This window comes from Molossus molossus, unplaced genomic scaffold (genome assembly GCF_014108415.1).
Source record: "Molossus molossus isolate mMolMol1 unplaced genomic scaffold, mMolMol1.p scaffold_m16_p_4, whole genome shotgun sequence".
NCBI classification, from domain to species: domain Eukaryota; kingdom Metazoa; phylum Chordata; class Mammalia; order Chiroptera; family Molossidae; genus Molossus; species Molossus molossus.
The window spans coordinates 82,501,292-82,515,717 of record NW_023425377.1 but is presented as its reverse complement, the minus strand read 5'-3'; the positions used below and the strand labels follow the sequence as shown (position 1 = coordinate 82,515,717).

Genomic DNA, 14,426 nt, shown 5'->3' with positions numbered 1-14,426 from the left:
TGGTTGAGGGAAGGAGAGGCCCCTCCACCATGAGATTGAAAGAGGGCGTGTAACACACAGCAGATGTCACTGCCCAATTAAAAATACTTTACAATATTTAAAATAATTCACACGGCAGGAAATTTGGAAAATACAGAAAAGTGTCAAAAAAGAAGTAAAAATTGCTCTAATTCCTGCCCCCAGAGAGAATCCAGGTGATCTTTTTGTACATGAAAGAAGATCAGAAAGCAACAGGATGTTGTCTATACGGGTTGCTATAACAAATACCACAGACTGCGTGACTTATAAAGAACAGATATTCCTCACATCTGGAGGCTGGGAAGTCCAAGAGCAAGGCGCGGGCAGATTTGGTGTCTGGTAAGGCCTCTCTTCCTGGTTCACAGCCAGCGCCTTCTCCCTGGGTCCTCACATGACGAAGGGGGCGAGCGATCTCTCTGGGGTCTGAGCACTCCACCCTCATGACCTAATCCCCTCCCAAAGTTCTTCCCATCTTCATACCATCACAAGAGGGTGGAGGGAGGACTTCAAACTATGAATATGTGGGGGACACATACATTGTCTTGGGAATAATAGCTTTTTCTGGAAATAGATGAACTGAGCTTGTTTTTACTATAATGGGTCTGCTTTAGGGAAGGCCCCAGGAGACAGGCCCCCATACCTGCAAGGGCCAGAGCCCCCAGACTCAGCCACTATAGCTCACCTGTGCTGCAGGAGCTTAGAGGCCCAGGCTGGGGCAAGCCCTGCACAAACATTGTTCGCAGTGTGTAGAAAGATGTTAATTTACATATGTACAAAGCTGCATGTCTATTAGAGAGCTCCAGACAATTACTCTCCAGTATTTGTTGTTCGGATAGAGCAACTCCAGGAGGGTCTGAGTACAGGGGGCTATCTATGCAGGAAGCTTCCCATTGCTAGGACCCCCTGCTCCATCCTCATGGGGCCTCAGGGACCACTTTTGGGAGAGATGTGGAATGTTCTCTCTTAGCATTCATTAGATGCTCCAGAGCACCCACTGCCATCACTCAGCCTGCAAGAATCAGTGCAATGCAATGAACTATAAGCACACACTGGTTGGAGTGAGAGGGAGTTTTGCAAAGGAGCAAATGCTCCAGATCTTTGGACACAGTCCCGTTTATTTGCAGATTGGTTCCCCCAGGTTACAAGTGGATTTATGTAAATTATTTCCTTGAGATGGCGTCTCTGCAAACCATAGAGCCTAGCCTTGTCTCTCACTTTTTACGGCAGAAAGAGACTTTGAAGCTAAAAAATAACAAACCCAGACATTCTCTAAAAAATAACAAACCCAGACATTCTTTAGTCCTACGACCCATTTGTCCACTGGAGACGGTGTTCCAGCCATTGTCACGTAAACCTTATCTTATTCACATGTAAAAGAAGCATTAAATGCAAGCAAGGCAGTTTTCCTGACTTTCAGTCAAACCTGTCTGTCCACACACACTTTGATCCTGGGCTGGCCAGGTTTCAAAAATGCATTATCACAAGGTTACAAATCATCCATCTACCAACCCCCCATTCCCACAATCCACTTTCTGTTCACTTCTGGCCTTTTCCAACTGCCATCTGGGGTTTTGGGGGGCCTGGAGAGAACCAAGAACCCCTGAGAGAGCTAGGACTACTAAGCAAGGAAACCCAGGGCAGGGGTGAGGTGTAGGATGATGTCAAGGGGGAAGGATAGCTAGCAGTCAAGGAACAAGAGGTTAATGTAATCATCAATTTCTTAGGCGTCTTTGAGTTGAAATCATTGAAAAAATTCATGCAGGAGGGCCTCCCCCTACAAACACACTCTGAAAAAAAACCTGTCATAATAAATATGTTCCAGAAATTCTACCACATTGAAATTCACAGTAACCCCTCCCATATCCTCTCTCCTCCAGTTGGCATCAACTGTCAACAGGCAATGCCATGAGTTCTTTGTGCCCTGACAACCACAGCAGCATGGGTCCCTGACCATGTTCAGGAGCTTTCTGGGCACGGTTTCATCTGCTCACTGCCCCATCTTGAGCAGTGGCCAGAGCAGAGGGTGGGCTGTTCTTATCTTGTAGAGAAGACAAAATGCCAGTGGGGTTGAGTGCCCTGCACAGATTTCTCAGTGGGTGGTGGGGCCAGAACTCAAAGCCACATTTACAAACTTCTCTCCTGCCAAAGAGGGTGGGAGGGGTGGTGGGAGGGGTGTGATGAGAGGTGGAGACCAGTGATGGAATCCCTGCTCTAAGAGTTGAGACAGAGGGGACCGGGGGGAAGAAAATGAGCCAGATGGAGCAGGTTTTATGACTCCATTAGGAATCATTCTGAGTCCCCCATGGACTCGACGGTTACACTGTTAGAGCTCTTTTCGCCTGTACCCTTTTTCCTTTTTTAACAGTGGTATGAAATATACATAATATAAAATTTAGCATTAGTGACATTTATTACATTCACAATGTTGTACAAGTTAGCACCCCTATCTAGTTCCAGAACATTCTCACCATCCTAAAAGGAAAGCCCGGTGTCCATTATCTGTATTGAGAGTCGGCATTATGTCTTGAGGACCTGGTTGGAGCCTAACACATTGATATGTACAATATATGCATGAATATAGACAACCCCAGCCTCCCAATAAAGAAGTTTTTTTTAAGTATTACCTTGAATATATAAACTTTTTAGGGTAATATTTAATAGGTCTTCTAGTGACACATGTTTTTTTGTTTTGTTTTGTTTGTTTTTTAAACTTATCTTTATTGTTGAATATATTACAGATGTTCCTCCTTTTCCCCCTATTGATCCCCTCCTCCCCATTCCCACCTCCCTCCTGCCTTTCCCCACACTGTTGTCTGTGTCACCGGTTATATATACATGTATGTAAGTTCTTTGGTTTATTTCTTCCCACCCTGCCACCCAACTGCCCTCCCATCTGGCAACCAACAACATGTTCTCTGACAGCAGTTCTCAACCAGTGGGTTGTGACCCCTTTGGGGATCAAATGACCCTTTCACAGGGGTCGCCTAAGACATAACAGTAGCAAAATTACAGTTATAAAGTAGCAACGAAAATAATTTTATGGTTGGGGGTCACCACAACATGAGGAACTATATTAAGGGGTCATGGCATTAGGAAGGTTGAGAATCACTCATAGATTCTATGAGAATGTTTCCGTTCTGTTTGTTCATTTTGTTTGTAGATTCAATTGTCGATAGATATATATTTATTGCCATTTTGTTTGTTCATATTTTTGGTCTTCTTTTTCTTCAAGAAGATCCTTCAACATTTCATATAATAATGGTTAGGTGGTGATTAATTCCTTTAGCTTTTTCTTGTCTGGGAAACATCATGTGGCCATCAATTCTGAATGATAGCTTTGCAGGACAGAGTAATCTTGGTTGTAGGTTCTTGCTTTTCATCACTCTGAATATTTCTTGCCACTCCCTTCTGGCCTGCAAAGTTTCTTTTGAGAAATCATCTGACAGCCTTATGGGATTTCCCTTGTAGGTAACTAACTGCTTTTCTCTTGCTGCTTTTAAGATTCTCTCTTTGTCTTGAAACTTTTGCATTTTGATGATGATGTCTCTTGGTGTGGGCCTCTTGGGGTTCATCTTGTTTGGGACTCTCTGTGCTTCCTGGACTTGTATGTCTGTTTCCTTCATCAAGTTAGAAAAGTTTTCTCCCGTTATTGTTTCAAACAGGTTTTCAATTTCTTGTTCTCTCTCTTCTCCTTCTGGCACCCCCAAGATGCGAATGTTGGCACATTTGAAGTTGTCCTAGAGGCTCCTTACACTATCCTCATTTTATTGGATTCTTTTTTCTCTTTGCTGTTCTGATTGGGCGTTTTTTGCTTCCTTATATTCCAAATCAATGGTTTGCTTCTTGGATTTACCTACTCTACTATTGATTTCCTGTAAATTATTCTTTATTTCAGTTAGTGTATGCTTCATTTCTGACTAGTCCTTTTTTATGCTCTTGAGGCCCTCACTAAATTCATTGAGCATCCTTATAAGCAGTGTTTTGAACTCTGCATTTGTTAGGTTGCTTATCTCCATTATGCTTAGTTCTTTTCCTGGAGTTTTTTTCTGTTCTTTTATTTGGAACCTTTTCTTTGTCTCCTCATTTTGGCTGCTTCCCTGTGTTTGTTTCTATGTATTAGGTAGAGTTGCTATGTCTCCTGGGCTTCCTAGGGTGGCCTATTGTAGTAGGTATCCTGTAGGTCCAGTGGCACAGCCTCTCTGATCTCCCAGCTCGGCCCTCGAGGTGTACCCCTCGTGTGGACTTTACATCTTTCTGTTGTAATTGAGTCTTGATTGCTGTTGGCACATCAATGGGAGGGATTTACTTAGGCTGATCAGCTGCAAGGACTGGCTGTGCCCACTAGCCACTGACCTCTGACTACCTTGGATGATCAGCTGTGCAGGGGCCCACCACACAGAGCAAGACTTACTTCAGCAGGGCTCTGGTACCCACTGAGTCCATTCCTTGAGTGTGTCACTTGTGGAGGTGATTGGGTGGTGGTACTTCGCAGTATTCTGAAGCTGTCCACAGGGTGTGCTGGCTCTGGGGCCAGGTCAGCCACTGCCTGGTGTTCTACCAGGGGCCACCAGGCATAAGCTACAAAGCAGTCTGCAGATGGGTGCTTCTTGTGCTGGGCTTGCCTCTGGTACTTTTTGAGCTGCCTCCCCCACGCTGGAGCCTGGAGGGTGCGACCTGAGTAAGTCCACTCGGGCCCTTTAAGAGGAACTGCCTGAGGCTCCCACAGCCGCAGCCTCCTCAACCTCAGTTCCCACTGGTTTTACAGCCAGAAGTGATGGGGGCTTCTCTTCCTGGCACTGGAACCCTGAGCTGGGCGCCTGGTGTGAGACAGGGACCCTTCAGTCCTCAGGGAGGACCTTCCCAACCGAAGTGTCCCTCCTAATTTTTATCTGCCACACGTGGGTGTGGGAGCAGCCCGTCCGTACCTCCTGCTGCTTTAATTCTGTAGTTGTAGGACTTCCATTCAGCTCAGTTTCAGGTGGCTTTGAATGACGGTTGTGCTGTTTAGTTGTAACTTTGATGTGGTCGTGGGAGGACGCGATACTGCATTTACCTACGCCACCATCTTGACCGGAAGTTTTTCTAGTGACACATGTTTTAAATCACATACTATATAAAATAATTCTTTAACTTAAAAATATGTCTTTCCCCCAACCCTCCACACTCACACCTTTGATATCGGTGTCCTCACTACAGGTTTTGAGTCAGCCACCTGCAGTCTGGTTTATATTATTGCTTTGAGTCCTGGCCACCTGCTCACTGAGCAATCGTGTGCAGGGCACTCAACCCTGCTGGCGCCGTGTCTTCTCTGGAACATATACCATTCCGAAGAGAGCCGGCTATTCTTATCATCCCAGAAGATGTTTAATTTTTTTTTAATTACAGCTTTTTTGAGATATAATTCACATACTGTAAAATTCACCTGTCGAAAATGTACAATTTGGTGAATTTTAGTATATTCACAGAGTTGTGCAACCATCACTGCTCTAGAATTGCAGAACATTTTAACACCCTAAAAGAAACCTGTACCATTTGCTGTCACTCCCCTTTCTCCTTTCCCCCCAGCCCTGCAATCACTGATCTGCTTTCTGTCTCCATAGATTTATCTATTCTGGATATTTCATGTACATGTATCATATAATATGTAGTTTTTTGTGTGTCTGATGTCTTTCACTTTGCATAATGTTTTCAAGGTTCATTCATGCTGTAGCATGTGTCAGCACTTCATTCTTTATGACTGCTTAGTATTCCATTGTATGGACATACCACACTTTGTTGATCTATTCCTCAGCTGATTGGCATTTGGGTGCTTCCAACTTTTGGCTAGCACAAATAGCACCCAAATTCTTCTCTTGGCTACCCTTTTCAGTTTGTTTACCCTCATTTTATACATGCAACACTGAGGCTAAAAAAATGGGGACTTCGGTTTCATTTTGTGGCCGCCTCTGTCTAGAGGGTCAGGGCTTATCTCAGGGCAGAGTAGCTAGTTGACCCTGAAAAAGTGAAAGATGCTGGTTCCTCAAGCCAGGAAGAGCCCGAGAGCCCTCCCCTCCTGGGAGGACTGGTCACTCACCTTTCTCACCCGTGTGGAGTGTGAGGCACAAAGGCACATGTGTATCAAGGATGCATGCTCCTAAGACCCTCTCCTGGGCTGGCTCAGGTTTGGCAGTGAGAGGGAGCTGCGTGGAATCCAGCGGGAGCTCTGCGGTGTCAGCAACCTGAGGCCCTGCTGGGGAGGCAGTCTGAGGTTCAACCTGCGGCAAAGCCCTGGCCTGCCCTCCTTCTGATGTCCTGGGGAGCCAGACCTCTCCGCTGAAGCCATGGGCCCCTCCCACCCTGCACTCCCACCCGTGACGAGGCTTGGCCTGTGCTGCCTCCTTCTGATCCCGGCAGGTGAGTGAGTGTCATCACTGGGACATCATGTCACACCGGCAAGCTCACGGGCTGTGTTGGAAACTCCTGCAGGTGGGCTCATGGCAGCCACCAGATCTTCAGGGGACTTCAAGGAGCTCATCTGCAGTGAGCAGGAGGCAGGGCACTCACAGCTCCCACACTGTAGCTGCCACCCCGAACCTCCCCTAGCTTCATGTTCCTCGGCTGTAAACGCGTCATGCGTGAACCTCCCAGGTCGATTGCAAGGGTCACACGAGATGAGCGTGACTAGCGCCTAGAATGCAGCCGGCACTCGGTACACGGCGACTATTGCCATCGGTATGCTTTTCTGGGTTTTAGTCTCCACTTGCTCAGGCAGCAGAACCTGAGGTAAAGCCGTCGCAGACAGACACGAGGGATTCCATCAGATACTTTGGGACACTTTTTTCTAGCTCCTCAGTTCTAGGCTGAATGTTGTCTCTAGGTCTGACTTCTTCCCCACTCCCCTGCCTTGACACCCCTCCCAACACTTATTTCCACGCCTTCTTAACAAATGTCCAATGGACATTTCTTGTGCTCCAACCATGTGCTGGTTGCTTTGCTAAGTTCTCATACACATTATTAGATTTAATCCTCAACAGAGTTGTGAGATAGGTTTTGGGTAGCGTCCCCACTAACCAGATGAGGAAGCTGAGGCTCAGTGAGGTTGAGTGGCTCTGATGTGAAGTTGAGCACCCATCACCATGGACCCCCAGAGACCCTACTCTTCCTTCCTATCCCACAGGGTCAGTGCAGCGAGCCCCCCACGCCCAAGCTGAGGATCGCCTCTTCAAACACCTCTTTAGGGGCTACAACCGCTGGGCACGGCCAGTGCCCAACACCTCAGATGTGGTCATCGTGCGCTTCGGGCTGTCCATCGCCCAGCTCATCGATGTGGTATGCCTGTCCCACCACCCTTTGAGCCCTGGGGATCAGGCCCCAGATCACTCATGGGCCCCTTTCCCGGGGTCCTCCCTCCCTTCCCAGCTCTAGCCCCTTCCCTCTGGCCACCTCAGCCCTTCAATCAGAGCATCCCTCCCAGCCCGGAGCCCCTCCTGGGAGGGCACTGAGTTAGCAGTGGGTTTTCTAGATGCTTTGCTCGTTCCACTGGACACAAACCCAGAGGACCCAAGTGGCCTGTGTGATCCTGAAGAATCTGAGTAAGGGGTACAGTGTCGGGAGGGTGTTGGTCAGGCTGGTGGCTGTTTCATATGAGAGTGAGGGGTTTGAATCAGCCTGTCCCAGGTCACCCGGTCTTCTGGGGCTGGTTCCGTCACTCTAACTGCTCTTGTCCTCCCTTCCGCGGCCTCTGGCCAGGATGAGAAGAACCAAATGATGACCACCAACGTCTGGCTGAAGCAGGTGAGGGTCCCTCCCTGGCGAAGGAGGGGCAATGCTTTTCCTCTTACATGCCTGCTTCCTCTCCTTCCTGGATCCCTGCTCAGGCTGATGTGTCTGTGTAAATGTCACACGACCATTCCTAGAGGGGGAAAGGCATCCTGCATGGGGACTTTTCAAGGTTGCAACACTGCACTGTTTTAGTGCAAATGCACAAAAGCAAAACGGCCCTTGGACGTAGGGCAGGCCTGGAGGCGGGAGGCGGGGGTTCAAGCCCCAGTGCCACCACTTACTACAGCATACCCCCCTTTTTCCTCATCCCGATTCATTGACTGTTGTGAAGATTAGAATGATCTAAGGGCCCCCAACAAAGCTGACTTTATAAATGGCATTCATTTTAATTATTAGAAGCATAATTAAGACTGGCAAAGGACAGGCTTGTGTGCCAACACCAGTCATTCTCTGTGGGGGGCAGTTGTTCCTTTTAGGTTCAGAAGGGACATGGGGAACCCTCCGAGAAATAGGACCATACAACTTTGGAGTTTTTTCATTGCTGGGATACTCCTCTATTGAGCAGCATCTACCAGGGGCCTGGTGCTAGTAATGCAGATGTCCTCGGCTCCATGGACCTTACAGAGACATTGAATCAATAAATATGCACATGCACATGTGATCACCATTTATGACAATGCCATACATAGAGGAAACTTCAGAGAGTGAACGCTAACCTGGTTTGGGGGAGAAAAGATTCACTTGGACCTGCTGATGTAAGCCCTGCTTGGACCCCTAGGGGGCGCTCTGGAGCACAGATGGAAAGTCACTAGTTGACTACCCTTTCTCAGCTGTATATTCTGGCAGGTGTTTATCTCTCTAGTCCTGTTTTGTTATCTGTTAAATGGAGAAATACTTCCACCTGTTTGGCATTCCCTGCCCAGCTCTCCTGTTTAAAACTTTGTAAATTGTTATGCATTAAAAAATGTTACTGCAAATGAGTGAGGTGCCCCCGCCCCAAGTCGTCCAGCTAGGGAGTGGCAGAATGAGGACTAGAGACGGGACCAGGGTGACTGATCGATTAAGTGTGCCCGGGACTCTGAACACTAGAGCTGGGGCAAAGGAGAGGGTTGGCCATGTTACCCAGCTCAGAGCCCTTCCTACTCCCCGGGGCGGGAAGAGGAGCTCTGTGGTGCCTGAACCCGGCTGCCAGGGTGTCCTTGGGCTGCCCTGTGTTTGTCCCAACTCCCTGGGCAGCACCAGGTGACCTGACTCCCCTCCCCGCACAGGAGTGGAATGACCACAAGCTGCGCTGGAACCCAGCCGAGTTCGGCAACATCACATCCCTCCGAGTCCCTTCAGAGATGATCTGGATCCCCGACATTGTCCTCTACAACAAGTAGGAAGCCAGTGGGGACCTGGGAAGACCCCTGGGAGGACCCTGGGAGGGGTTTCTGGGTTGGATTTGGGAAGTGTGACACCTGTGTCTCACCTTCGTTGCCCCACCCCCTCGAGTCCTGCTTTGCTACGACTGCCCCCCACCCCGCCCTTTTCTCTTGATGCCTTTACTTCTTTTCATTTGTTCTCTTATATGCCCCAATTTATTGAGCACCTACTATGTGTCGGTGCCTGTGCTAGTGGGACAGTTTTGCCAACACTATTATTTGAAAAACTTGGTTGGTGCAGGCGATGAAAACAATGTCTAACGTGGAGACCTGCAGGACGGCCGTGTTGCTAGAGCCGGCAGGCAGCATCTGGGGCAACACCCAGGAAAGGAGCAAGCTCACTGGCATGGGTATTTTTAAAAATCACATTACTTATACTTGCCTTGTATTCAAGAACAAAAAGTACCAGCCTTTAAGCATAATGCTGAGGAGCCACCAAAAGGTAGGGGAGTCTGAAGAAAGCCCCAGGGGGATGAGTGTTGGGTTATTTTTGATAAAAGAAATCGAGATCTATAATTTTATTTATGGTGTCTAATAGCAGGTAGTTCTTCATTTAGAAGTCAGGAACTTAAAAGCAAAAGATATTTGGCATTCTTTTCATCTAAAATGTTTTCTAAAGTGGGTCCCTAAGGAATTCCTGGAGCTATGAATAGTGCGGAAAATGGGCGTGTGGTCAGATAATTCTGGGTAACACTGCATGCCGATGACCGTCTCGTCCTGTGGAGGAGGTCAGGACACAGTAGCCTTTAAATGTTGTTAGACGTTGTGCAGCCAAGAAACCAATTCAGCCCAGCATTTCCCAGTTCATTTGACTCCAATTTGGAAAAGCCTCAAACAAGCTAACAACAAACAATAAAATGAAGGGAAAAGATCCACTTCTGGAGTTTTGGTGCCTCCAGCTAGGTTAGAGGGGACAACGATCCCCTCTCTTGGAACCATTTCTGTAAACACAGTCGCATGGGTCACCTGGAAGGCTTAACACCACAGGTGCCTAGTGTCCGCTGCTGCCACCAGAATCACCCACATCTAACCCCAGATCTCTGGGCCCGCCAGCGTGGGCACCCAAGATCCACCCACTTTCTGCTTCCGGTGCCTCTGGCAGAGGTCAGAGCAAAGCCCTTAGCATCAGCTATGCCCAGAGCTTTAGGGTTGCTAGGAGGCTTTTGCCAGTGTTACTTGAATGTAACGTAATTCTTACCATAGGACAAACGTCCACACCGAATTCTTCCATTTTAGAGAAGGGTCTCCTTCACCCAAACACTTCATTCCGGGTTTGCAGAAGATCCCAGAAATTGCCCTTTCCTTCCTCAAAACAGGGTGCATGTTGCCATCTAGTGGTGATTTTGTGTGATGACAAAAATGCCTTTTTTTTTTAAATGTTTTTAACTTTTGCCCTGATCTGTTACTCTCTTTCAAAGTTTCCGCGTCCAACTTTTTCTTTAAAAGGTCCCCATTCTCTAATCTCTGGCTTGGAGCTACGCCATGGGAAAGAAGTCTCTTCCTGTGTATTCTGGCTCTCCTGCCCTTAGGATTGACCTTGATCATTGGAAAGGGAGGGATGGCTTGTTAAAGACTAGGGCGTGGATCACTTCGCGTCACCTCCCAGGGGAGCTCAGGCTCCCAGGAACTCTACCTGACTAGTCACTACTATTCTAGTGTCCCCAGAACCCCCGTGGGCCCTTAGATGCCTAGCTCCATAACACGGCAGGCCCTGCTCCCCTAATCTAACACACCCTGTGAATTTCCTCCTTCCCCTCCTCTGTTCCTTGCTATGGAGGGTGCTCTGGGGGACCCTCTCCAGCTCATCTCTCTGCAAATCTTGCCGCGGTCTGTCAAGGCCTTGCTCACATGGCAGCGTTCATGGGGACCCTGCTCACTCCAGCCAGAGGGGAGTTTCCCTCCACAGCTTTTGAGGAGTGCTTAGACACCCTCAGAGCGCTGAGGGCAAGCTGCCTCCTTGAGTGGTGGTGCCTGGGGCTGCGTCTCATGTCCTCCTGGCTCCTTCAGGCAGGCTGAGTCTCACACTCTGTCCCCTCACGGCTCCCACGTAGAGCCCGGTGGATGAGGCTGGCTCAGAAAAGCACGGTAAATGGATGGTGTCAAGGAATTACCTTCTTTCACTAGCAAAGATGCCGGGTGTCTTCTCAGCGAGGTACTGAAGATCCCAGGCGGACAAGACGTGACACTCAGTGGAGGGCCTTACTCACCATTTGCTGGGGGAGAAAATATGCTCATAAATAATCACTCTACAGTATTAAATGAACACAAGCAGACAAATCAAACGACACATGCCCCATAACATATATATGTATCATACATATATGATCTATAGGACAATCAAATATATATGATATATATATATATATCATCAGAATGTTAATAGTGGCTGTTTTTGACACTCTTGGAATATTTTTATATTCTTCAAAATTTCTACTTTTGTAATTGAAAGGACAGCCCGGGTAGCTATAAATGGCAGTGTGCTGGGAGAGTCTCACACATTGGCTTAACGCCCAACAACTTGGCCAGGCCTGGCTCTGTGGTTGGGGTCCACCCGCTGCAGCCTGGTGAGGGCAGGTGGGTGTGCAGGGCCCTCCAGCTCCTCTCCTCTCCTCAGTGCAGATGGGGAGTTCGTGGTGAACCACATGACCAAGGCCCACCTCTTCTCCACTGGCACCGTGCACTGGGTGCCCCCAGCCATCTACAAGAGCTCCTGCAGCATCGACGTCACCTTCTTCCCCTTCGACCAGCAGAACTGCAAGATGAAGTTCGGCTCCTGGACGTACGACAAGGCCAAGATCGACTTGGAGCAGATGGAGCAGACCGTGGACCTGAAGGACTACTGGGAGAGTGGCGAGTGGGCCATCGTCAACGCCACGGGCACCTACAACACCAAGAAATATGACTGCTGCGCTGAGATCTACCCCGACGTCACCTACTACTTCGTCATCCGGCGCCTGCCCCTCTTCTACACCATCAACCTCATCATCCCCTGCCTGCTCATCTCCTGCCTGACCGTGCTGGTGTTCTACCTGCCCTCCGACTGCGGGGAGAAGATCACCCTGTGCATTTCCGTGCTGCTCTCGCTCACGGTCTTCCTCCTGCTCATCACCGAGATCATCCCTTCCACCTCCCTGGTCATCCCGCTCATCGGTGAATACCTGCTTTTCACCATGATCTTCGTCACCCTGTCCATTGTCATCACGGTCTTTGTTCTCAATGTCCACCACCGCTCCCCCAGCACCCACAATATGCCCCACTGGGTGCGGGTGGCCTTTCTGAGCTATGTGCCCCGGTGGCTTCTGATGAAACGGCCTCTGCCACCCTTGGGGCTCCATGGCTCCCCAGATCTGAAACTCAGCCCCTCCTGTCTCTGGCTAGAGACCAACATGGATGCACAGGAGAGGGAGGAGGAGGAGGAGGAGGAGGACAGATGGGCGTTGTCCTCCTCCATGGGTGTCCTCTACACCCATGGTGGTCTGCGCCAAAGGGCCTCAGGCCCCAAGGCGGAGGCCCCGTTGCAGAAGGGCGGGCTCCTGCTGTCACGCCACATGCAGAAGGCCCTGGAGGGCGTGCACTATATTGCTGATCACCTGCGGTCTGAGGATGCTGACTCTTCGGTGAGTTGGGGCTGAGCCCTCCCCTGGGTGACTCTGTCAGCCTCATAGGGAATCAGCTTACCCCAGGGTGTTGGGTTGGGCAACCCAGTCTCCTTCATGAGAGGACCCAGCTCCCTCGCAGTGGCCCTTGGGAGTCTGGGATAAATAATGATGGAGAACATCTAGCTGGCAACTCTTAAGACATGAATTGGCAGGCAACAGACCAGCGGTCAAGCATGTCCAGATAAGCCTAACTGGAATCAACAAGACAGGGGGAGGGATCGCTGACACCCAGCTCGGGTACCACCCTCTCAGGGCCGTTTCTCACCATTGTCCGGCTGGTGAGGGGGGAGGGCAGGGGGAGGCCGAGGGAGGACCATGGGTGGGACCAAGCACCAGGCTGCCCTGTCAGCTTTCTGCCTTCATCCCGCTGGCCTCCCCTCCTCCTCCTTGTCTGTGGGCCCCTCACTGTTGCTCACAACCCCCGAGGAAGCTTGGTCGTACCAGGCGGGCTCCGCTCCCTGGCCCTGCCATGTCTGGCACTATGAGGTGAGCTGGCCACCGCCCAGGATCACAGCAATCTTAGCGACCTAGGGAAGGGCGAAAGGCAGGGAGGTTATTACTGGGTAGCTTTGGTGAGTAGATAAGAAACGTTAAGCGTTATCTAAACTGGGAGCAGCCAGGAGTTCAGACCCACTCACCTGGGCTATGAGCCCGCATTCCATAAGGTCCCCCGCACAGTGCCTCAGCCTTCCCGGGGCGCACCTAGCCCCCCTCCATCCTGGAGTGGATGTGAACGGGCGGTGGGAGCGGTGCAGGGGCAGCAAAGTCCTTCCCATTTTGTAAGTACCGGGTGGTGTGTTTAAACCACTGCAGTCCCCTGGGTGTTCTAGAACCTTCTTGTGCCCCTCCCCCCTCTCTTACCTGGAACTTGAGAGCCCCAGGAGAGGCCCTGGGCTGTGTCAAGGGTAGGACGGTAGGACGAGGTGGGAATCAGTTAGGAAAACATCGTTTGAGTCGAGCCGGTCTTGTTCCCCAGCCACCCACCCCCACCGTAGCTTCTCAAGGTCTCGGGGCCCTTGCCCCTGTCCCTTTCTGCAGAGGCTGGGCGTGGGCGGGCCTGCCCTCCCGGCCTGGGCCTGTCACTGAGCCCACTCCCACCTGCAGGTGAAAGAAGACTGGAAGTACGTGGCCATGGTCATTGACAGGATATTCCTCTGGCTGTTTATCCTGGTCTGCTTCCTGGGGACTGTGGGACTCTTTCTTCCCCCCTTCCTGGCCGGAATGATCTGATGTCCCAGCCCGGCTGTGGCCCGAAGGTGGCGCTGCGGGCCGGCTCTGCTGCAGCCCTGGCTTGGAGGCTGAGGCGCAGGGAAAGAAAGCACTCGCTCTGCCTGGGGAAAGTCCTGATGCGGCGGCGACAGTGTGAAGCGCATGAGGTTCTCCTGAAGGAACATACGGACACTGAGTGACGGGGGCTACGGCGGTGACAGTGTGAAGCGCATGAGGTTCTCCTGAAGGAACATACGGACACTGAGTGACGGGCGAGCAGAGACAGCAGAGGGCGGGGCTGGGGCCAGGCGAAGGGGAGCAGGACACAGACCTCAAAGGAGGGGTGCAGCGGGAT

The 14,426-nt window shown here is 50.3% G+C and overlaps 1 protein-coding gene across 4 annotated transcripts; it reads left to right on the top strand.

The window, feature by feature from the left end:
• The first annotated feature begins 6,338 nt into the window (after positions 1-6,338).
• CHRNA2 (cholinergic receptor nicotinic alpha 2 subunit) lies at positions 6,339-14,092 on the top strand. 4 transcript variants are annotated; one of them, XM_036240808.1, is made up of 6 exons: positions 6,339-6,411; positions 7,175-7,326; positions 7,747-7,791; positions 9,048-9,157; positions 11,818-12,820; positions 13,967-14,092. In XM_036240808.1, exons 1-6 carry the CDS (start codon positions 6,339-6,341, stop codon positions 14,090-14,092), a joined length of 1,509 nt encoding a protein of 502 aa, XP_036096701.1. The 4 variants fall into 4 exon arrangements, with proteins under 4 accessions (XP_036096701.1, XP_036096703.1, XP_036096702.1 ...); XM_036240810.1 differs by lacking the exon at positions 6,339-6,411 and having other exon boundaries at positions 7,114-7,326; positions 11,951-12,820; XM_036240809.1 differs by lacking the exon at positions 6,339-6,411 and having other exon boundaries at positions 7,120-7,326.
• Positions 14,093-14,426: the final 334 nt, after the last annotated feature.